Genomic DNA, 25903 nt, shown 5'->3' on the forward strand with positions numbered 1-25903 from the left:
AAATGCCCACTACTATGAAGAATAAGGTAGACAATAGGGCATTCAGATATTTACTCTTAAACCCAAGATGGATTGTTACATTCCCAGTTGTAGTAGAAAATAGTTTTGCATTATCATTGATTATGAAAATGATAATATATTTTTTATTTTTAACATTGTGTTCAACATTAGAGTTCTGTTAGGCATTCTTAAAAGTTTTGCTATTATCGTTTCAGAAATTCCTCTTCTATGTGCTGAAGAGCAGTGATGTTTTGGATGTGCTGGTACCTATCTTATATCATTTGAATGATGCTCGTGCTGACCAGTGTGAGTATTTTGACTGAATGAAAATGAGTTGCAATAGACCCCTCTCTTTAAAAATTTATTCATTTTATAATAGATGTGCATATTTATTCATTAAGGTTTATATGTTAGGGCCTTGGATGTAACAAGTTCTGGAAATAGTTTTTTTTAAGACAAATGCCAAGGTTTCAGAGTTGATGAACTAGTATTTAAGTGTTATCATTTTTGGCTTAAGAAAAGTTTGATTTGAAGGACAGAAACTGTCTTCATACTGGATAAAACAGACTGAGAAAAATACCTGCCATTGGACTGTGAAAATAAGGCTGCACATATATTGTTGTGAACAGATTTTGAACAGCTTTTCTTGTTTATTCAGATAATTTTATCTTGGGAAGAAACTGGAAAAAGTTTATAAAACAAGAAAGGATGGGCAGCATTCCTACATGGACCTCAGGTGGGCTTTTTCTGATCATGCAAGGTGTACCATTTCAGAAAATGATAGGGCATTTGTTATAAGAAACCTTTAAAATATAATGCTGTAATTACTCCCAGAATCATTAAATTATAATAAAAGAACCTCCAGCTCTGGAGATGTGGACATCAAAGAATGCTCGTTGTTTTTTTTCATTTTCATTTAATAATCACATTGTTACTGAAAACATTTTAATCTAGTACCTAAGAAAAGTTTCTTTAGTGGTGCTGGTTAGACTTGGTCTGCCATTGGGCGTCAGCTGGGAAAAAGCTCTTCTTGCAAGACCTGGAACCAACATAAGGGCAAATTTGGACCAGATGGCTGTCATCTTCCCAGGGTACAGAAGCCACTACCCTCAGGATCTACAAGACCCTAGCTCTCCTTGTATGCCTTGTTTTTTCTAGTTAAGCTGATCTGGATAAGTCTTAGTACAAGTTGCGTATAGTCTTTGATACTGGACATTCCTAACAGAATGGTTATTGTGCTGGTAACTTGGTCTCCACATCAGCTGGGAAAAATCAAACCGGGAACCAACTTAAAGGGCAATTTACCTGGCTGTCATCTTCCCAACAGAAGACAGGATCTAGAGAACCCATGATCTCCTTGTAGCAGGGTCTAGTTAGCTCATCTGGATAAGTCATGGTCAGTTGCAGTCTTCGAGACATACCTAACAGAGGTTATCGGCGCTGATACCGGGAACTGTGTAATGTTTTATATTAAAAAATTAGCTTTAAGAAAATGTCAGTGTTTTCTTACTGGTGGAGGGGAAAGGAGATAGATACCTCCACACAATACTTCTGTTCGTTGCATTTCCTTTATTGTAGATATTTATTTATCTTTTACTTTGTTAACAATTTTAACATAAGTAATGATAGGTATAGGTAAAAATAAAGTGGAAATGGAAGCAGGTGAATATACTTAGTGAACAGAAATAAAGATGCTGTTTAAGTTTTGAATCAAAATGAGTTACTCTAGTACAATGTCACAGAAGTTTAGGTTGTTACTATTATTAATAGTTAGTTTAACCTGTACAATACTGGTAAATTCTAGGAAATGAGCATTACATCATTGACATCAGGAATGTAGCCTATTTCTAAGTTATGTGAATTGTACTTTCTTCCATTCTCTATGTACAGTGTCTTAAGTGCTTTTTATTATAAAGCATTGGAATGTTTAAAAATATCTATACGAGCCAAATACCCTTTGGCATTAGTAATTACTTTTTTATAAGTAAATCATATTATTTTATAATGTTTTCAAATTCCTACTGGAGATATAATAATGAATACTGTATATATTTTCATTTTTTCCATATTTTACTTACTGTTTATAAATGTTTTTCAAATTATTTTACAGCCAGGGTGGGACTTATGCATATTGGTGTTTTCATCCTCTTACTACTCAGTGGCGAGAGAAACTTTGGAGTCCGTTTGAACAAACCCTATACAGCTTCTGTACCCATGGACATACCCGTTTTTACTGGTAAGTGCATTGATCAGTCTTGATAGCCTAAAACATGTTTATAGTGAAATGTCTGCAAGAATTTAGTGTGTACTATAGCTAAAGTGAGCTTGGCATTAATAATGAGTGTTTTATCATATGGGGGTGATTCGTAACTTATCCACAGTTTTCTTATAAGATTTTTTACTTATGAGGTTTGATGAAAGTTATTTATTTTGAAAACCTAATATTCATGACACTTTATTATCTTCTCTGATTTTAATTCCATCTCTGTATATAGTTTGGAATTTTTTTTATTCAGAAAAGGAATTATGAAAATGCATATTCTTTAGAATTTCATTATTATTATTATTATTATTATTATTATTTAATTGAACAGTGTGGCCATCTGGATGCCGTTGAGTTTATTTTCATTATTAGTTTCTTTTGTACAAGCAGATCTACAGCAGCTTCCAATGTCATTTATACCTTAACATTTCAGTAGAGCTTTCCACCATTTTCAAAAGGCAAATGAAACCAGGGATACAACCATGCCATATACTTGCAAGTGGGCATACAGAAATTTTTGGCAATTTTTGATTGGTTCTCAAAGCTGGCTGGGGCTCCTATTGGCTGGGAGCTGAATGACTCATCTGGGAGAGTCTGGTTGACCAATGTAGTCACTGATTGGCTGGTGACAGGTCCCAGGAGTTCTGGTTGTAGGGTGCACTGCCTGAAGTAGTGGGTGGCTGAATTGTTATCCCAGGGACGTGCCTTGCCGTTTCTCCTGATGGTGGTGGGGAAATAAGGGTCTCCTGGGTTACATTCAGCGATGGTTTCCATCAGAGGATGGCATGGCAAAGGCCTCCTCATATTGGAGGTGGCGATGGTCGTTGTAACCATCTAGGATTTTTGGGCCCCTTACAATCTGCTGGTATTGGAGGGCACTGCCATGCTCCCTAATGTAGTGTTGGTATACTGTCCCTTTGTGTAGGTGAATGGCAATCCTCTTGGAGAGTTGAGTCACATTTGTTTCTACCAAGGAGAATCGCCTTCAGGCAGCCAATGAAAAATTGACCTGATCTAAGACCCCCATATATGTACCGCCATGAGCGCCCTGTGTCCCCAGACTCATCCCAAAGTCCACAAGATGACCATCAAGGTGATCGAAACATGTTGACAGAAAGAGTACTATAAATACCGGATAGACGTCAGAAAAAGAAAAAGGAAGAAATGCCACCGAAAATACCATCAGGAAAATCTACAGATGTACATCCCAGGTTTCAGTAACCTGCTGCAATGCTTTAAAATAAAGAATTTCTGCTGTAAGAAGTATGCTGTTTCATCCATCAAAATATGAACATTGGACACTCATTGACTAATACTGATTTGCAGGAAAAGAGAGTTATTAGAAGAATTGAGAAAACTCAGTATAAAATCAGTTTGCAAAATGCACCCATTTTATTCAACAAAATTTGCCTCAAAGAGGGTCTTCTCCCTTCAACTAATAATAATAATAATAATAATAATAATAATAATAATAATAATAAAGTGGTAATGCAGAAGTTGTCTACTAGATGCTTTTATATTTTTGTTGTTATTTCATCCAGAATATTTTTATGCCAATATGTGATACATTTTAAGAAGGAACAGATCATTGAAAATTATAAGGTCAAACAACTAATTTAAATAGAATAAAGTAACATAACACCTCAACTTGGCAGACTTCTGTACTTATCAGCTACTATATTATGATTATTTTCCTATGTTACCATTTTAGATGTGAAACATTTTCAGACATATCTCTTAAATTAAATTGTTAAGTGTAAAGTACACTTTGGTTCAAGTCAGGAACTATGTAAGTTACTGTTAGCTGTGAGATATCTTGAAAATATTCACATGCAGTCTGTAATATAGGGTCTTTGTTGTTTAATGGACTTTGCTACTTATCAGAAAGGCCAGACCCCTAAAGTGTCTCTGAAGGTGAGGTGCTACATTATATACTGAGTAGAAAAAGGATAGCTAAATGAAAAATTAAGGAAGAATGATAAATAATTTTACTAAGGGCAAACTGAGGTTAACATAAGAATATAATAAAATAACGACTAACAGGAACAAAAACTTACAAGCATGAAAAAACATGAGCTACACATGATGCATGGACACCTGGACTTTGGACCAGGTCATATATATATACTGTACTGTGTTTCTTGCTAATGATAATGAGAAAAAAATTTGCATCTGTTTTCCGTAATGGAGTATCATTTTGTTTGGATTGACAACATTACTTTTGGCTCTGCTTCAAGATACTTTTTCCTGTTTAACACAGAGTATTTTTTCATCCAATATGGGCTGTTCATTATGTTTTGTGTTATCACAAGAAATAACTCCATTTTTTAATACAGCTTATTTACTTGCAAGGAGAGGAGAACCAATTTTCTTTGAAATTTGTTAAGAGAAGTATTAAGTCTAATCATTATTGCTGTTATAGGTTGTGCATCTGTTGTTTGTTAAAACAGCTCTCTTTTATTTGGTCTTATGAAAACTGTACTGTTCCTTTCTCTGTGGATTTGAACTTGTAGCATTATATGAAATGTTATAATCTTATTATGTAAAGCCCTCCAAATATGGCTCTGTGGTTTTCTCCAGGATCTGGTTGGATAATCCGTCATGTGAAAAACCCAAGATCCTGTTCAAAACAAACTTTGTTTCATCTCTGGCCAGTGCAGTAAAGGACTTCTGTGGTTCAGAGTAAAGGGGGATCTATCTAGTTGAATGATACTTATCAGGGAAAATGACTTTGGATCAGTTTTCTTTAGAGAATGAGTCAGTCTTGACGAACACACATCATACCAATTGTCATGTCATCATAAGTAAAATTGATTTGGAATGTAATTTATTTTAAGTTTTCACTTTGTATTCTTTTACCTCATTAACTATACTACAAATGGCCACCACTTTCTCTTCTAGGGACGCATGCAGATCTTATGATTATTGTATTCCACAAGATTATCACTACAGGACATCAGCGTCTCCAGCCACTATTTGACTGTCTTCTGACTATACTGGTTAATGGTAATAAATTTTTTGAAAGTTTTTTATATCTGTAGAAAGGGAATTCTAAATCATGCTCATTTATGAAGACTAAAAGTTAATTTTGGAAATTTAGAAACCTACCTGATTCTGTTTCATTCAGTAAATACTAAAAATCTGAGCTTGTCTTCCAGTTTTATTCTGTCTAAAAGGTTACTGAATATTGCATGTTGAGGTTAAATATTTTAAAAAACAGTTTTAAATTGTTCATAAAAGTTACTCATTTGAATTTATACATGTAATGGGGATTACATTATTATTTATTTCATAAGGTACTGTACTTCTGACTTCCCCTTCAGTACAATAATTGTCATATGCGACGATTATACTCATCACGACAATGGCCAGGTCACTTTTATCGAAATGTAGAAGTAGTTTATTTCCATTTATAGTCTACTTCATGTTACATTGTATGGGATACAGGAATGAATTCTGGGAAATTTATCCCATCTTTATTTCATTTCCATAAACCCAAAACTTAATAATGTGAAATTTCTTAATGACCCTTAATCCAGTGGCCATGGCCTTTAAATGATATTATGAAAAGATTTTAGCACAAGGTCATTTAGACCTTTAGGATGGAAGCATTTAGATCCAGATGTATACTGTATCTTGAAAGTGGATTTTTGGACAAGAAAGTATCATTTATTTTAAACAACAATCCTTAGTACAGTGGAAATGAGTTATTATCCCATTTAGATCCCACATACTTTTCGTGATGGGATTTATGACCCACGTACAGTCGACTCCCGCCTATTTGCAGTTCAGGATTCGCGGCTTCACCGATTGGTGGATTTTTCTTTGAACTTATCCCCAAATTATTCGCGGAAAATTTGATATTGCGCAGATTTTTTCATCAAGAAATAAATATTCACTAATTACTGTATTTTCATGTTATTTTCATAAATAAATACATTTTTATAAAAAAAGATTTACTAATTTTCAAATGTTAATATTAATGTGAACACAGCAAACATCAATAAAATGTTTGTTTTCTTCAATGTTTATTGAAATATTTAGGTACACACACAACTTGTGAATTACTAATGTCTCCCCTATCCACTGAAAAAAGAAAGTGGGTCAGCTTCAATACTGTATGAGAGAAAATGGATATGCCTGGATGTAGGGGGAACTTGATTAGTTGTCGCACGTAGCTTTGAGCCATATGTTTTTAAAGGTAATGTTGTAAGATGACTTTGAAGTGATATTAAAGGATGATAGTTGCCTTGGAGGCTGTTATGTATGGGGAAGTTCTTTGGTGTTTGAACTGTTAAAATTGCAGTTATAAGCGTTTTTGATGTCAAGTATTCATGGATTTTAGTGATTTTGAGCCATATGAATTTAAGCACCAATGCTGATTGTTTTAACATTATAGGACTACTGCACTGTTATATCATAATAGTTTTGTAATACAGTATTCTATTTAAGGGAATGAGTAATGTTTTGTGTTTTTTCAGTTTCACCGTATATTAAAACGATGTCAATGGTAACGGCAAACAAGCTCTTGCATCTCTTGGAAGCATTTTCAACGCCATGGTTTTTGTTTTCAGCGCCTCACCACCACCATTTAGTATTTTTCCTACTGGAAACGTTTAATAATATCATTCAGTATCAGTTTGATGGTGAGTCGTAATTTCTCGTATTTTTAACATTCTGGTTATTGTTTTGTGGTAAGTGTACAAGATTTCTTATAATTTATAATAGAATTTGTACTGTATAATGTATACTGTATTTTTAAAGTTTTATTTAACAGGTGCATCTTTGGTGTTTTCATTGTACAATAAATGATGCTAACAAATACTGCTTTTTTCATCTGTTTCTAATTGTTTTGTGGATGATTCTTAGTGTTATCCCTAGCCCCTATACATTTTGCAGATATTTATTTTACTTACTATACTCGGTTTTTTTTTAGGCACATTTATGGGTGCCCTTTTAGCTCGGAAAAGTTTCCTGCTAGCTGATTGGTTGCAAATATTTTGTCGAATAGCAACATTGTTTTCAAATAATTACCAAGTAATGTGAATCAGAAACTTATTTACTAACCTAATTTTCTCCCACAGATATATGTTTTGTCAATAAATAATGTTTAGTTTATAAAAGGATTGTGACAGTAAGTCTAAATTTAATAACAACACTTGAAGTCAACGACAGGAGCTTGCTTTGGATACGCTCATAATTTTTACTTTTGTAATTTTACAATTGGGTATTCATGTTATTATAAACTTTCTTTGAATACCAGAGTCTACTAAAAACATGAATTAATTTTTTGTTTTTAAAAGGAACAGTTTAGATAAAATTTAGATAAAATACCTAGAAGGCCTAGTTATTCATATGGTATCCACATCAGCAAATGTTGATGGGCAAGAAAACTTTTCAGATACATAACTTTTAAGGCTTTTGTGCCTTTTGTTATATCTTGGAAGCGCTCTTTTTCTTTACGTAATAATAATGTACTTCCCATGGCTTTATTTCTTTGTTTTCAAACTAGGCTAGCCTATGTTTGTGTCTTACACCATTTTTGACAATTGCTCACCTTTAAGGTAAGGAGTAACAGTAACCATGCTTGATATAAGTTATTTTTAGGCCTATGGTGTAAGTCCTATAGAAACGCTAATTTTTTAATAATATCATTTTCAGTATGTTCAGTTTGATGGTATTTGACAGTCTTAAAATGTAATTTAGTACATATTCTACTCAGTCACATATTCTTTTTTTCAAAAACATTCTGGTTATGTGTCCTGAACAGAACGCAAAATGTGCTGTAACTTACATGAAAGAGTAAGTTGTTAACAAGATTTCTTACAAAAGAAGCACAGAAACTTTTTAATTTATAATTAGTAATCTTGTACTAACACTGATTTATAATCAGAAAATTATACTGTATGTGAGTTAAAAGTTTTTAGTTTTTTAACAGATTTTTAGTAGACTCTGGTATTCAAAGAAAGTTTATAATAATGGTTTCTTGTAATTTTGATTGAAGTTTTCATTGTACAATAAATGATGCATAACAGCTCCTGTCGTTGACTGCGGGTGTTTTTTCATCTGTTTCTAATCCTTTATTTCATGTTAAATTGTGACAGCAATTCTGAGGAGAAATTTAGGTTAGAAAATAGCGATTATAGTTTTGCCAATGATGCTATTCGGACATTTTGCACCAATCCTATTTATTTTACTTACTAGTGTTTACAGTATGTACTGTTGGCTGGAAGATACTCATTCTTGAAGCAGTGCTTGTTGTATTTTCCAAGACTAGTATTAGCACTGTTATCATTGGAGTTTCACAATCACCCCTGCCCATGTCAGTAACCAATTTTTTAATAGCAGTTTTATTGCTCAACTCTTTATCAGTAAGGTAATAAGGAGCATTGTTTCACAACAATCCCTTCAATCTTTGAGTCCACATTGCATTCTTAAATGTTCTTGGCATAGTTGTTTGTCTTCCAGACAGAAGAACAATTACAGCATTCACTCATACACCCTCTGGACATATCTTGGGTAATAACTGCTCCACCAGAGTGTTCCTGACTTGTCTGCTTTTGCTGACAATCATTTCCTCTCTTGTTTTTTATTTATTACTCTTTAATTAGCACTTGCAGGTGTTGTTAGCTGGTGACATTGTTAGTGCAGTGTCTGTTGCTCTTGTTCTTATCTATGCAGTTGCCTGTTCTAGCTGCCTCTTTTGGTGTTGCATTGCCAGCCTTCCAGCAGCCTGCTTTGACTGTATTTTCTGCTGTGTTGATTTCCCCTGATACTGTTGAGTCTCTAGGGGATCTACCTATACTGTGTATCCTGGTAGTTGTTCCTGTGGTCCTCTTCTGCCCAGTTCTAGTTGCCAAAGGTTACATTTATGTGTGTGTCTTTCCTACAGTAGTTTAATCAAATGTGATCATGGCCATGAATCAAGTTATTTGGAATGGACTTTCAAATCACACTCTGCGGTGGGTGCAGCCCCTCACCTCCACTGGTTCTGAATAGTGTCTTTACCAACTGACTGTTGCAAGAATGGGTACACTCTTTACCTTGTCAAATAGACCTTCTTGCAGAATCCTGTCTGGTTTCTCACCTTTGTCTAGTGGTGTTCCATCCTCTTCACTGTCAACAATATAGCCATTCATCACAAGAGGAGGCATTCCCCATTACTTCAGACAGACCCCCTGGACAAAAGAACAATTGGGAAGGAACCATGTTACAGGAGGTGGTGACTAAGAGCAGAAGGATGGCAATGGATCATTGGTGCCAAATCATCAGTACCAGTTAAGGCCCCTTAGGACTGAGATGGTGGAAACAGTGCAGGAATCCATCAGGATGGAGGACTCCTGGTATCCATAGACCTCAAGGTTGCTGATTTACACATTCTAATCAGTATATATTTCATAGAGAAAATACTTTTATTTTTTTGTTTCGTTCCTTGTGTTTCAGCCTGACTTCATCTCCACACATCCTTAGATGGACTTTGGAAAAGTGGCAGCTAAAGCACATTGGTATGTCATAAGGTATCAGAGACATTTGCATGACTGGCTAGTGATGGCAGCAATAGTGACGAGTTGTGACAACTCTTGGATAATCTGTGTTGATTAAATATGTCAGTCCCTTGGCCATCACATCAACAGTGAGGAGTCCTTTCTGGTCCCTGTGTTTAGGGCTATGCACCTGGGCTTTAGTTCAACCTTCTGAGAAAAGAATCAGGAGACTGCTGGTAGTGATTTGATTACTACATTACCAATTTAGTTTGCCAGCCAAATTTTGGCAATCCTTGATTGGTCATATTACATTGTGAAAACTGGTTTCACACTGTTGCTTTAGGATAAAGCCCCACAACTTCATCGGTCAAAGTCATGGTCTGTTGTCTTACTCCCAGACAGGTTAGATTGACCACTAGTGAAATTAGTGCTCTCTGCGTCCTTGCATTTTAAAAGAAATATTGAGATTCCGGTGTTTTGAATGTAGGTACCTTACAGTATCATTCCATATTTGTCAATTTTTACTTGAAGGATGTGCATAAAGAGAGGTTATATATTCATCTGGGTCATTGTTAATGGTGGTTTTTATTTTTTATTCATAACAAATTCATCATTCATATATCTTCAAGAGACTTAGTCTGCCATTATTATGAACTTCGACTTGAATTGTAAGTTATTACTTACTCTTTTGACAACGAACCAGTGCAAACTTCTTATTTTACTCTCTAGGGTTTCTACATAAAAGTAACCCATTGAATTATTTGAGTCGACCTCAGTGTCTAACAGCCCATAAATGCTTCCCTGAATCCATTGGACTCAAAACAATCTGAGATTCGCAACGTCCTGACCTCCCGCTTGCAGTTCTGGAACAGATATGGTGATACAAACTTGGGAGCTTTTAAAATATAAAATTTTTTTTTCATAAAAAAATGTATATAATATGTACAGAACCTACGTTCGATCCCCCCATCTCTCACTGTCTTGCATCCGTGAGAGATGAGGGCCTGCACAAACTATGAGGAGGTTATTTATTTCCTACTTTGGGTCCGGAGGTTGCATGTGTGAATTATCACTCTCTTTGTTTGGAAGACAAAATATGTTGTGTCTGGGGAAATTCAAGATTTAATTTTTTACCTTCGAGGCTCAGTTGGTATTGGCATTGATCCCCAGTGTACAGTATAACAAATTATATAAGAATCCACATCAGTAGAAGCATTAAATGTGCTTCAGTGTATGTCATCAGCATACTTGTCTACCTCACATTGGGATCAAACCTAGGTCTCTGGAGTGAAAGGCGAAGGTGCTACTAATTGAGCCACAAAGATCATCAAGGAAGTTGGAATTAATGTACATACTTCAATCCTGACATTAGGTTAAAATGTATATCTGTGTTACATGTGATTGCATAAATGAAATATTATCAGTCAAGTCACTGGCAGGTTGGGAAGTTCGGTAAAACTCCCTAGTTGGTATGAAATTTTTGCAGCCTTCCCAGACAGATCCCCAGTCACTGTACTGTTTATGTACCTAGGTTTAATTTCTTTTATGATTTATATGGCACAACTGGTAGCAGCCTTGCCTTTCCCTTTAGTCTTGAGTTTTATCCCAATGTGAGGTAGACAATTATTTTTATTGCACATTTGATTGTGGTTTGATTTTCATTATTTAGCAATTATTTAGCAATAACACTAGTGCAGAATTTTGTGTATTAATAATTCCTATATGGCTTTCAGTTTTTAAGGGCAGGTTAGGTGAATGAACGTTTTAATATGGTTAGGAGCAAATGACTTAAAAATGTGTACTTTTGCATGTGGGAAATATATTTAGTTTAAGAAATTTTTACGGAGGATCTCCACAGCAGTTCAAGTTTCTCTTTGTTTTGAGGTGATCACACCAGTTTTTTTAACATTTGTTATTTGCTGGTTGCCAGAGAAAGGACCAGTTTCAAGAGTATGATACCTTATGATCAGGAAATGTATATAAACTTTATGCCACATCATATTAGTAATAATAGTTTGTACTTTCTCCAGGTAATAGCAATCTTGTGTACACCATCATAAGAAAGAGACAAGTTTTTCATGCATTAGCCAATTTACCAACGGATTGTGGAAGCATAAACAAGTCTCTGAACAGAAGAGGGAAGAGAACACTGCTTAGACAACCTTCCACAGAATCTACACGAAGCACTACCAAAACCATGGAAGGCGCTCAGCCAGCCCAACCTGCCCAGCCTGGGACTAAAACTGCCACTTTAGCTGCTATGCCAGGTAATTTGACAATGCATTTTCATGTTTTTTATTGCAAAGATTTATATGTATATATAATCCATGAGGGAAAGAGAAATGCTGGGGTGCTGCCGGGCCCTTCGACTGTCTGTCATCCTTTACTGAGTCTGGTAAGTAAAGGACGACAGACAGTCGAAAAACCTCGCAACACTTTAATACTTTTCCTCAATTAAATCTTATTCATCACGTTCATTGATTCAGTTCAGTTATATAATATATATATTATATATATATATATATATATATATATATATATATATATTTATATATATATATTTATATATATATATATTCATATACGTTCCATATTTTTATAATATATATGATATATAATTATACATATATATATATATATATATATATATATATATATATATATATATATATATATATATATATATATATATATATATATATATATATATATATATATATATATATATATATATATATATATATATATATATATATATATATATATATATATATATAATCAAAGATAAGAGCCGTTGCTCTTTAGCACACAAGGTGAAGTGAAGGGAAAGGCATCTTGTGCCTAAAACAGTGTATTGGCTGACGTTTCGCGACGTACTTTCCAGTCGCAGTTTCAAGGCTGAAACAATGTTAGACACTATTAGTTTAAATTTATGAAAACATTATCTTGCCCAGACCTGGAGTGTAATGAGGAAGATGGCCGACATATGCGCTGTTGTTACATCAGTGTGAGTAGGATGAAGGGAAAACTGAGGTTGTCGCTGTGGATAGGAGACAGAACCCTCTTGTCCCGAGTCCTGTTTTTATTTTATCACTGTGCCAACAAGCACTATTCTGGCTGAGACCAACTATAAGATAATTTAGAGATTGGTTGGTTTGTCTCATGGAGCCTTGGGGGGCAGGGGAGACCATGAGAGTGTAACGCCTTTGAAGACTCACAGTGGCTACCAAAAATTGGTTTTTCCTACATCAAAACCTGTTTTATATCTTCAGTGATAAAATTAATAAACTAGTAATTTAAAAATAAAATTTTTATGAATAGGAATTGTTTGTACAAAATATATTTTATTTTAAAAGCATGACATTAAGTAACTAAAGTTAATTAAAAAGAAATATTTCTTAAAATTACCAAGATTAACATTCTACACGTCAGACATTATTATATATTTGAGATTTCTGAAATTTAATTCTTGAGAGGGTTTTTTTTTATAAGCAAAACCAAAATTATTTATGGGTTGATACCCTGGTATAAGGATATATTGATTGCAGATCTTTTTATATTGTTATGAAAACTTTGCAGATTAGAACCACAAGAAAAAGTACAGTGACTGTTGTAATCTTGTCTTTGAAGGCTTTGATAAATTTAGCCTCACTTATGAAACTGGCTAATATAGATATTAAGTCTAAGGGACATCCTATTGAGTGGTACTTACACAGTTACAATATTAATATTCATGGCTGTTTTATCTAAGGTTTGCAGAGAAATAACTAATAAGTCCAGCAAGAGGAGGTTAGCGCCATAACTTTTTGAAAATTATGGTCACTAAATCACATTTAGTATCACTGGGATCATCCTCAATTTTAATTAAAGTTAGGTGGTCATCTGAGAGGTTGGTTCTACTTTCTGGACCTCTTTCACATTTAATTTTCCATAGCCTGGCTGTTGGGGTGGGCTGCTTTTGACCAAAATTCTGTCAGTCAGTTTCCTTCTATCGACTTTTGTGTTTTTACTTTGTTAGTGAATTTGTTGACTTTGTTAGTGAATTTGTTGATTCATGAAAGTTTTTTCAGTGGACTTTGTGTTCTGATTGTTTTGTTTTCCTTAGAAGATGGGAGATTGAATGCAAAACCAGTCTTGACTCCGTGAGGTATTTTGTTACTCTTATCATTGATATTTTGTGTATTTTTGTTAATGTGCTGAATCCATTATATTAGATCTGCATCGATGTCAGTGAATAGTTTTAATTTCCAGCATTCAAACTTTTATGGAACTTGATTCAGCAATTTGATAGTTTAGTTATTCGTTATTCTATATTAATTTTCCAGGTCTTGAAAAAATGACTGAAAAGGAATCTGCACATCCTACAATTCAGCAACTTGATGAGTTAACAACATCATCTACAGTTAATGGTAATTTAGTAGGGCCTGTATCACCTACGTCTTTAGTTCCTCCTACCTCTATTGGGGAGGAGAATTCTTCTGCAGCTGCTACAAGTATGTCTCCTCCAGTTCCCCTTGGTACCAGCATTCAGCCACCAACTGAAGACCAAAATCTACCCGATGTTGAGAACCTGGAGATTTCAGAAAAGGTATTGTGTCAGCGTTACCTTATTTCTTGAATGATAAATATGTGAATTACAGTTACATTAGTGATGTGTTAGCTTGTTTTCACAGTAAGTATTTTCACAAAGAATCACAAGGAAGTTAAAGAATGATTACTTGATTCTCTATTTTTGCACTGAAAATACTGAAGTTTCCTAATTTCTGGCAAGTTTGCCTCTAGGAATTAGGTTATCTTCATTACCACATCAGTTTGGGAAAGTATGATCTATTGAACCAGAATATAAGGATAATTTTTACTAAATAGACGTTTAAAATGGTTTGTAATGTTAATGGAGGACCATGAGGAGAGTGTGTTAGTGGATGAAGACAGATTATGTGACTGGCTTGGACAACCAGGAGACACAAGTGACAGCCTACTCCTAAGTGATATTCATGAAGATTCACAAATGCAGTCATCTTCAATGGTGGGATATTAGAAAGTTATCATTGCATGGAACTTGAATGTTTTCATGTGCAGTACATGCATGGAAAGCAGTAGTGCTACTATGTGTAATGAAAGAGATATACAGTATATATATGAGTTAAATATTGTTCATTTCTTGAATTTCCTATGCATTCTCAGTTACTGTTGTGACTTTACTGTTTTTATTTCTTGAAGTTCCTGTGTATTTTGTGACTACGAATGATTATTTTATGTTTTTTTTTAATTACTTGTGACTTTTCAATTTGTGTTGTAACTTGAATAATTAAGCAAGCACATTTTGGCCTGAATTAAAGAAAAAGACTGTGTTGTCCTACAGCGAAAGTAATTTTCTGATCTTTGGAAGTAACAGCAAGGGTCATTTCCTAATATTAAATATTCACATCTTTATGCTCTTCATAAATTTAACATTTCACTTATACAACTTACCCGGTAGTTACATATAGCTGTCGTCTTTGGCGATCGCGGCAGTATTCAAATTTCGCGCTAGCGCTATCGTTACAAAAGGTGATCCCTCTACCCCGCCCTCTATCGGGTATCGGGAACCGTCCCAAGAACACGATCATTAGTTTTTGCCGTGCGAACCGGTAATCGGTTCTGCTGCTGGTAGTATTTCTCAACAATTCGAACTTCTAATTCCTTTTTGGTGAAGTACTCGGTTTGTTGTTTTTGCTGGCGCTAGTTATTGCTTGAGAGTTATTATTAGTTAGACTATTATGTCTGATTCTGGTTCTAGTGGTATCGGTTTTTGCAGCAAAGGCTGCAAAACCAGGCTTGTTAAGCTTAGTCTAGATCCGCACACTTCGTGCTTTTCATGCAGGGGGCAAAAATGTTCTGCTGATTTGACTTGTAAGTGAGTGTGAACTTCTAACTTTGTCTGACTGGAGTGCTTTGGGGAAGTACATGAAGAAGCTAGAAAGAGATAGGATTAGGAAGGCCTCTTCTAGGTCTTCGAGGTCAGGAGGTAGTCAAGAGGTTTTGTAAATCCTATTATTCCTGCTCCCCTGTAGTTCCTGTAGTTTTACCTACCCGGACACCGTTTCTCCCAATCCTGATACCGTGTCAGTCCTTAATCGTTTATGTCTTCCATGCAGAAAATGGGGACAATTTGCAGTGGTTAGTAGACCCGCAGTGATAATGCTGAGTGTTGTGCCTTGTGTAAGTGTTGTGGAGGAGGTAGCTTCTCGGCCCATTCACGCTCCCAGGTCTAGGCCCCTGTCAGGCTCCCAGGTTCAGGGAGAAGGCATGCCGAAAGCCGAAAAGGAGGTGAGTGGGACCTGCTCCCAGTAGTTGCCCCTCAAGCAGTCCTGTTGCCGCTTCCCAGGCTGCTGGCCCTCACCACCGAAAAGGTGAGGCGGAGAGAGTGTCGAGTGGATCAGTTGGAGTTCCTCCGCCTAGAGGTTGGCGTTTTCGCGACTCTTCTAGACCTTTGAAGAGGTCTCGTCTGCTTTCTCCATTGAAGATTCCTAAGAAGAAGGCTCTTCTGGAGGATCCTTCCCCCTCCTGTAGCTTTTGGGCAGAACCGGAGAGGCTTTCTTCGTCGGACTCGTCTCATTCGTTATCGGCGGATCCTCCTGTCAGGCGATTACATCTGATAGGCCTGCTCCTTTGGCGCCAGCGACTCCTGTGACTCCTGTTCCTGTGGCGCCTGCTCCAGCATTCGATGAACCTCAACAGCTTGTGATTGACGGAATTAACGCCCGTTTGGACTCGATTTTACAACTTTTGTCTAAAAATCAAGTCTCTTCTTTGGCTCCTCCTACGATGCCAGCGGCGCCCACCACATCGCCTCGTTCTGTCGCCCCGGTAGCGCCGCCGCTTGCGCCTCCGTTGGCGCCACCTTTGGCTGCTGTGCCGATTGCGCCTCCTTTGGCGCCTCCTGTGATACCAGCGGCTCCGCCTCGGCGACTATGTCTGCGCTCGGTAGCGCCGCCCGCTGCGCCTTCATTGGCGCCTCCTGTCGTTGTGGTACCGGCGGCTCCGCCTTCGCTGGCGCCACCTTGGTTGCTGTATCAACTGCGCCTCCTTTGGCGCCTCCGATGGCTCCTCAACAGGCTCAATCTCTTTCGGTGACACAGCAAGAATATGTCACTAGCCTTCCAGCCCCGCTCGTGTAACTCAAGTCTCAGTTCAGGAGACTTGGATGAAGATGTTGTCCAGCTGGACTTATCCCCAATTTCTGACGAACTCCTCTCGGGCTTAGAGGAGCAGTGTAAGGAGGAGAAGTCTCCACCAACTCTCTTCCTACAAGAAGCTCTTGAAGTTCTTTATTGAGAACTTCCCTGATTCGTTCTCGCCTGCGGCTCCTCCGTCTCCTGGGTCCCAGTACAAGAGGGACAAGGCTTCTGTTTCTTCTTAGGACTTTACCAAACTTGTCCTGTCCGTCTCTCGTGAAGAAAGGCCTTAAGAAGATGGATGCTTGGCTGGCCGAGAAGAGGAAGTGGAAAAGAACGTCTTCTGTCTTCCCCCTCCTCGTTCGTTCCTTCCGTAACCGGAGTTGGTATGAGACTGGGGAAATGTTTTCCCTGGGTGTGGCTGCCTCCGCACAGAGGACTTCTCCAGTCTCATGGATGCCAGTAGGAGGACCGCACTTAATTCTGCGATGAAGGTCTTCTTTCGTCCTCGAACTGGATCAAGTTTTTCAGAGCGTATTTCGGACTCTTGAAATTGTGAGCTTCCTGGACTGGGCGATTGCGGCCTTAGCCAGGAAGATTAAGGATTTTAATCTTCCTTCCGAGCTCTTGGATGATGTGGTAGGAGTAGTGGATTGCATGGATAGGGGCATCTGCGACAGTGCAGTAGAACTGGCCTCTTTATTTACGACAGGGGTTCTCAAAAAGAGGCAACTTTGGTGCTCCTTCTAGCAAAAGGTGTTTCTTCAAGCCAGAAGTCGGCTCTCTTGTTTTCTCCTTTAAACAAGGCTCATCTGTTTCCATAAGAGTTAGTTGCTGCAATTTCCCAGGCATTAGCCCAGAAGTCAACCCAGGATCTTTTTATGCAGTCTGCCAAGCGAAGAGACCTGTGCTTTCTACGCTTCTGTGCGGTGTTTCGTCCCCGCTTTCTCGTATGGACAGTATAAAGGAAGACCCTCTAAACGTGTTTTTGGCAGGGCCAGAGGAAAAAGGCAAAGCCACGCCTAGAACCTAAACGGCCCCAGAGAAGAAATGAACCTTTTGTCCTCCATTCAGCTGTAGGAGCCAGACTGCAAAGGTTCTGGCAAGAGTGGCAACAGATCTCGGCAGACCCTTGGACGATCAAGTTTTAAAAGAAGGATATGCCATCCCCTTCCTTTCCAAACCTCCTTTAGTGGAGGCTCCAGTTTCTTTACAGGCGTGCTCGCACAACTCCATGAAACTAGACGCCCTTGGCTCAGAAGTCCGAGCCATGCTGGAGAAGAGCGATAGAACAGCTTCATGCCCCTCTATCTCCAGGTTTCTACAATCGTCTGTTCCTGGTTACGAAAGCATCAGGGGATGGAGACCCGTCCTGGACGTGAGTCGTTGAATGTCTTCATTCAGAAGACAAAATTCTCCATGGAGACAACTCAGTCGGTCTTGGCGTCTTTACATCAGGGGATTGGATGGTTTCGATAGACCTCCAAGGCGCTTATTTTCACTATCGATACATCCAGCTTCAAGGAAGTTCCTGAGGTTCGTCTTGAGGGACAGGTTTATCAGTTCCGTTCCTCTGCTTGGTCTGTCGACAGCCCGCAAGTTTTCACAAGGATCCTGTTGTCAGTAGCCAGACATCTTCACCTGGAAGGAATTCGAGTTTCCATGTACCTCGACGATTGGCTGCTCAAAAGCTGCTTCGAGGGAGAGCTGTTTGGAGGACCTATCAAAGACTCTTCAATTAACGAAGTCTCTAGGCCTCATTATCAACGAGAAGAAGTCTTGCCTTACTCCCAGTCAGCAGATTGTCTATTTGGGAGTGAGTCTGGACTCTCAGACTTTTCAGGCTTTTCTGTCCAACCAACGGATAGCCTCATGCCTGCAGAAGATCGGCGACTTTCTGCAGAGGAAGATTTGTTCCATGAGCGAATGGATGAGCCTCGTGGGAACCTTAACTTCAGTGGAGAAGTTTGTAAAACTGGGGCGCTTAAACCTGAGACCACTGCAGTTTTACCTGCAAGAGAAGTGGCCCAGGAAACAGTTCGGGCTCCTTCATTCGCCATTTCGGAAAAGATAAAGGAGTGCCTCCGTTGGTGGAGGTCAGAAGGAAGGCTGTCACAAGGACTTCCTCTTCAGCTTCAACCCAGACCTAACTCTTTTTCCGGCGCCTCGGACAAGGGCTGGGGAGCGACTATGGGGACAAAAGAAGTTTGGGCCAGTGGCAAAGAGAAGAGAAACTGGCATATCAATCGAAAAGGAACTAAAAGCGGTTCACTTAGCCCCTGTTAGCCTTTCAAAAAGAAGTGGAAGGCAAATGCGTCTTGGTCCAGGCGGACAACACGACCGCTCTGGCATACATTCGGAAACAGGGGGCACTCACTCGTGGTCCCTCTACGAGACCTCGAGGAGCTTCTAGTTTTGGACGGAGGAGATCGGGACCAGACTAGTAACGAGATTCATTCAAGGGGAGAAAAATGTAGCAGCGGACCTTCTCAGCAGAAAGAACCAGGTCCTATCCAACGAGTGGACTTTACATCCCCTAGTTTGCAAGGAGCTTTGGAAGATATGGGGACGCCCGCTCATAGATCTTTTGCAACCGACAAAACGACTCGGCTGCCCCTTTACTGCTCTCAGTTCCAGACAACAAAGCGGTTTTCGTGGATGCAATGTTCATGGACTGGTCGGACCTGGACCTGTATGCCTTTCCCCGTTCAAGATCCTGCGGCAAGTAATCTCGAAGTTCTCAAGCCATCGAAGCGTAAGGATGACTCTGGTGGCTCCATTCTGGCCGTCCAGGGAGTGGTTCCCGGACCTTCTAAACCTACTGTCAGACTTTCCGAGACTTCTGCCAGAGAGACCAGATTTACTCAGACAGCCGCACTTTCAGAGGTTCCACCAAAACTTGTCCGCTCTTCATCTTGTAAGCCTGCAGACTGTCAGAACTCATCAGAAGAGGCTTTTCAAGAGAGGCTTGGAAGCTATCGCGAAGCCAAGAAGAGAATCCTCCGACAATGTTTACCAGGCGAAGTGGACACAGTTTAGGTCCTGGTGTCGAAGAGAAGGCGTGTCTTCTTCTTCGGCGTCTATAGCCCAGATGGCGATTTTCTCTTGTTCCTCCACAGAGAGAAAAAGCTTGCTGTACCTACCATTAAAGGGTATAGAGCCATGTTAGCTTCGGTCTTTCGACATAGGGGTCTTGAAGTGTCTTTGAGTCAAGACCTTTCAGATCTGATTAGATCATTTAATACGTCAAAGAGAGACCAGAAGAGACCAGTGGCGTGGAATCTTGACGTAGTGCTGAGATGGTTACGGTCTCAGTCCTTTGAACCGATGGCGAACATCTCCTTGAAGGATCTCACGAAAAAGACTCTTTTTTGGTAGCTCTGGCTACGGCCAGGAGAGTAAGTGAGCTACATGCGATTGACAAAAAGTAGGCTTTGCTAAGGGAAGGCAGTATGTATGTCTACTCTTGGTTTCTTAGCCAGAACGAAGACCCGTCTAGACCTTGGCCAAGAGAGTTTGAAATTAAGGACCTTTCCCAATTGGTCGGTCCCGAAGAACCCGAAAGGTACCTCTGCCCCAGAGAGCTCTCAAGTTCTACGTTCAGAGAACGATAAAGAAGCTCAGAGGTCCCAATGACCACCTCTGGTGCTCGGTTAGAGATCCTTGAGGCCTCTCTCTAAGAATGCCCTTTCTTTCTTTTTGAGAAGCCTGATAAAAAGCTCATGAGCAGTGTGCTGACTCGGAGATGAGTATTCTTAAGGTAAAAGCGCCACGAGATTAGAGCGGTTTCGACTTCTGTAGCCTTTAGCAGAAACTTATCTGTGAAGGACTTGGTTAAGTCCACCTTTTGGAGATGCAAGTCAGTGTTTGCATCGCATTATTTAGTGGACGTGCAAACTGTTTTCGAAGAGTGCAGTGCGCTGGGGCCCTTTATTGCGACTGACACGGTGTTGGGGAGGTGAAAAGGAGTCCGCTCCTTAACTAACATTTTCACCTTGGTGTTGGGGTTGTTGTTTTTGAAGGTTGCCTGGAGATACATGATGTGTTAGTATCTTCCAGTTTTTAATCTTTGGTATTGGTTTTATGGTAATGTTAGGTGATCCCTCGTTTTGTTGTTGTTGTACTGCGCCTGATCAAGGGCATCAGACTTGTCCGTGCACGCAGCCATGTTCTCTACGGCAGGTACTGTTTTTATTGTGTCCGACACACGGATCCCTTTATATCCTCTCGGCACAATATAAAGGCCAGCAGACTACAGAGGCAGTAACCACTGAGTCAGCTACCTTTAAAGGTAAGGAACCTATGTCTAACTTGTTGCAAGTAGATAATTCCAAGAATTTTATTAGCTGCCAGGGCCCCACCTCCTCAAGGTGCCAATCAGCTATATAACTACCGGGTAAGTTGTATAAGTGAAAATGAAATTTTTATGATAAAATAACGTTTCACTTATACTTACCCGGTGAGTTACATAATCATAACCCTCCCTCCTCCCCTCACCTGGGCAGTTGGGCAAAAACTTATGGCGTGTTCTTGGGACGGTTCCGATACCCCGATAGAGGGCGGGGGTAGAGGATCACCTTTTTAACGATAGCGCTAGCGCGAAATTTGAATACTGCCGTGGCGTCAAAGGCGACAGCTATATGTAACTACCGGGTAAGTATAAGTGAAACGTTATTTTATCATAAAAATTTCATTTTTGCATAAATTAAGGAAGAGTAGTCTGTCAATTTTAAAAACAGGCATTCTATACATTTGCCATATTTTTGCCAGTACAAAAGTGATACTGTACTTGGTCAGTACAGGCTGAATTTCACACCATCAAGCTCTGTGAGATATGCTGACCTAACTGTCTTTCTTCTCCTTCTCTCACTAACAAGAATACATTTATATTATAAGCACCATTGATTAATTGCATGAATTGTGCTACCCACCTAAAAATCCTAGTACTGTATGTTAAGTATGCAAATAAGCGTCCAGGTGTGACTTGGCATATTAGTGAGTGTTGGGGTTGTTTAAAATATTTAATGTGGACCTACATTAGTGCAGTTCATAATGGTTTACATGTGTAATATCCACAAGTACACAATAATTATTTTATATAGTACAAGACTAGGTTCTTTAAAAAATATGATTTAACTTTGCTCTTGTTTTTTTGAAATTGCACGGCTGCTGGTATCACCTGATCCAGTGGCAGATAGCATGCAAAATCTTAAAGTTAGTTGCTTAACAACAAACCAATTATTTATGATGCAGCCTAGTTTTATGGCCCATGAAACCCCAGATCCATCACTCTTTTGTGAAACACTATTGAAAAGTGACAGTTGAAAGCCAATGTTGTCTGTGATAGTATATATGTAGTCTCACTTTTTCTGTGTTTTTTACTATTTATAGCTCTCCAAAATTCCTTTTGCTGCTGATTTAATGATAAGTGTCATTATTTTCACGTAAATGTTTTATTTATTTCTCTCCTTTAGTCTGCTTTTGGCAGTTGTGAGTAATAAAACCTAAGCTTTAGGAACATTTTATCTGCCAGATAGAGGGTTTTTGTCACCCTGTATACAATTTTCTCTTATTTTCTTGTGAGTTTTAAGTTGTTCCTCACTCAGCTGGCACTAATTTTTGTGTTTCAGTGTCTTTATGTGTATACTGGTGTTGTGTTTTGGTATTGTTCAAATTGACTTCAAGTTATTATCTATTGTGCTTAGTTGATAATGAGTACTTATGGTCTGTCACCTAACATTATTTTGATTTGTGTTTGGCTTTCTAGTTTAAGTAATGGTATTTATATTTAGCATTGACAGTTCTAACTCTTTGCTTTGGTGGTTTTTAAAAATTGTTTATTTTTTGGATCCTGTCTCTGAACAGTCTGCAGCCCTTTTCATAAATTTAGTGATTTTTATTGTGTTTATATCCTTTATACCTATCTTGAGTAGTTCTTCTATTTTAACTACTTATCCATACCTTGGTATGAGATGCTGCAACTTAGATGTACTGGTTTGGCTGATAAACCTTGTCATATATGCTTAGTCTTGACAGGGATCATCATCTGTTATGCATTGCTTGCTGGGTTAGGGTGCATTCCTCAAAACTCACTTGTTGTATGTGCTGAGAATGGTTGACTTCCCAGGGGGAACAAGTCTTAGCGGGAGGTGTTTCCAAAGAATGTGTCAGAGGTCAGCATGACTTTAACTGAAAAGTTTTAAACACTGTAGCATATTTCTTACCTTGAGCAGTGTTGGCATTGCAGAAGGATGACATAGCAGATATGAAGGTGGTTCTCTCTTCAGATGATGCCACAACCACTCTTTCAGACCCTTAGCACCTTTCCTACTCTAGGATCAGATAAGAGAGACACTTCATTCCATGATAAAATATGAGTTGATGACTCAAGTGGAACTTTACAGTGTGGAGCAGCACCATCGACAGTGCTTGCCTGTTTGATCTTCTTTTGGGAAGACTCTTGTGCTTCCTAGAACAGGAGGCACAGCTTCAGCCATGCGATCAATTCAGAGAGCATCCTTTCATTGTGTAGGAGTCATATGGAAGCCAAGGATCATATGAACCACTCAGGAATTATAATCAGAACTTCCTTGATAGGACCAGAGACACACATGCCAGCAGGGGAAGTAGGGACAATGTTAATAACAGCTTCCACTTTAACGGTTCTTCAATCTCTCATCCAGAACCATGGAAAGATTAGGACCATGGAAATTCCAGATGCAATGGGCAAGGCCTTGTTAGTGGTCAGGAGTAACACCAGAGTGATTCTTGATCTCTGAGACTTCTGGAATAAGCAATAGGCCATCGACTAGCAACTTGTTGGTGAGCAAAACTAGGACTATGCCCCATAGGAGTCCAGCACCTGCAGTGCAGGACTGTAACCTCTTTATCAGGTTGTGTTGTCTTTTTATCTTTAAAAAAGCAATTTTTTTGCTTAAATAATATTTTTGTTTGTTTCTCTGTTAGCATGATTACTGAAGGGGTTTGTAGATCTTTACCAATATTTTGCCAGATGTGGGCAGTGTGACTGGGAAAAAAGTTGTCAGATTTTGGAAAACATAGGAAAACAGTACAGTATAAGTTTTGGAAGAAGAGACCTTTTGACAAGTAAATCAATCAGCCTTGGTAGGGTTTGCAGTCTCCTGACACTCCTGTGATACCTGTATCTTCATTCTATTTTTTACAAATGAAGTTTTCATCTTTTTTCAAAAGCAAAATACTGTGTTTTTAAGTATAGCATAAAATGGTGGACAAAATTCTTGTATTATGCAGTGAATGAGTTCTGGCTCTCATATGAAACTAACTGTAACTTCCTTTTTTACCTTACTTATGTAAGCAATGGACAAAGACTCTAAACTCCACCCATTTCTAAAGTAGAGAAAGTCATTTTAGTTTTGCAGTGCCTCATATACAGAGGAGGTGGAAGTAAACTGACATCAAAAGGACAGTTGGAATACCATTAGTCTACTGATGCTGCTACACTAGTAGTAAGTTTAGCCTACCATGGCACATTTATTAAGATTTTGTCAAGACATTTTAATTGAGATAATTGTATTAATAATTAAGAATTATCCAAAATCTGGTAATATTTTTCCTGCCTTGTTGCAAGTAAGAACAAAGTGCAGATGGCAGTTATTGTTAAAGTTAACCCAGTCATACAGTTTTAGGTTTTCCATGGATGTTGTTGCTTATGATTATTGAAGTTTTGCACAAGAGTTCTAATGCACATCACATTTACAAGAAGTCTTGTAATGAAAATCCTAGGCAAGTGACTGGAAATTTCAAATATATCGTTACAGAGGTGTTCTGGAATGAAATACTTGGAGGAATTATGTTGCTGTAATGTCTTCCTTCATACATTTAAAAGAAGCCCACATTTTTTCAGTGTCAAGGCTATGCTGGTATCACATACTTTCACTTTATAGTTTTCTGTAAAAGAAAGCTATCGTGCCAGCTTTGTCTGTCCATCCGCACTTTATTCTGTCCGCACTCTAGCCTCGGTAGTTTTTATTTTATATAAGGTTAAATTTAAACATAATCGTGCTTCTGGCGACGATATAGGATAGGCCACCACAGGGCCATGGTTATAGTTTCATGGGCCGCGGTTCATACAGCATTATACTGAGACCTCCGAAAGACAGATCTAATATTGGTGGCCTTGATTATACACTGTAACAGCTGTACAGAAAACTCAATTGTGCCGAAGAAACTTTGGTGCATTTTTTACTTGTATTTTTAAGCGACTCACATAGACCATATTGCAGGCAGTCCCCAGTTTACAATGGGAGTTCCGTTCTTATCCCTGCGTCATAAGCCAAAAATCGTCGTAAACTTGAAAATCGGTGAAAATCGTCAAAAATCCTAAGAAAACCTTACTCTTAATGCTCTGGGTGTATTGAAAATGATGCAAACTGCATTTTTATTGAGTTTTTTATAAAAAAAAATCCAAATTTTGATTATTCTGCTGTTTTGGAGCCATATTTCTTCCGTTGGATTGGCGTACGACGCGTCGTAACCCTGGAACATGTTGTAAACCAGGAAATAATTTCTGATGAATATATTTGAAAAGCATCGTAACCTTGGAACGTTGTAAGCCGGACCCGTCGTCACTGGTGACTGCCTGTAATGGAAATGAAGCATAGACTTATGCAGCCAGTTCTGATATTAGGGTATTAATTCATCATAATACTGCATGTCAAATGTTAATACAGGTTGACCATCACTAATCCGGCAATCAGTAGTCCGGAACAATCAGTAATCCGGCACAAATTTCGGCTAGAGTAATTTCTAATGTTTCGCACTAATTTTCAAATTTCCTGGGTCGCTGCGCTAACTTCGCTCGCCCGGCGCCGATTTGGTGGCGCAGTGTGCTGCATCAACAAACTGGTAGCCTAGCCTACATTATACTGAACTCTATTCACATATTAACAGTATTATACAAACATCATCATAACGAATGTTCATCTTTTTCATGGATCTTTTAAAAAGTTATGCTTTAC

The 25903-nt window shown here is 38.4% G+C and overlaps 1 protein-coding gene across 4 annotated transcripts in view; it reads left to right on the forward strand.

Moving 5' to 3' along the window:
• The window catches only part of LOC136839648 (protein HID1), an 85625-nt gene that overhangs the window by 42228 nt on the left and 17494 nt on the right, over positions 1 to 25903 (forward strand). For 2 of the 4 annotated variants that reach the window (XM_067105964.1, XM_067105962.1), the window contains exons 8-14: positions 216 to 306; positions 2111 to 2236; positions 5165 to 5269; positions 6745 to 6909; positions 11778 to 12014; positions 14073 to 14335; positions 14645 to 14773. In XM_067105964.1, coding sequence (XP_066962065.1) covers positions 216 to 306; positions 2111 to 2236; positions 5165 to 5269; positions 6745 to 6909; positions 11778 to 12014; positions 14073 to 14335; positions 14645 to 14773 — 1116 coding nt within the window. The remainder of the gene's footprint in view (positions 1 to 215; positions 307 to 2110; positions 2237 to 5164; positions 5270 to 6744; positions 6910 to 11777; positions 12015 to 14072; positions 14336 to 14644; positions 14774 to 25903) is intronic. The other 2 variants (XM_067105965.1, XM_067105963.1) reach the window with 1 other exon arrangement.

This window comes from Macrobrachium rosenbergii, chromosome 6 (genome assembly GCF_040412425.1).
Source record: "Macrobrachium rosenbergii isolate ZJJX-2024 chromosome 6, ASM4041242v1, whole genome shotgun sequence".
NCBI lineage: Eukaryota > Metazoa > Arthropoda > Malacostraca > Decapoda > Palaemonidae > Macrobrachium > Macrobrachium rosenbergii.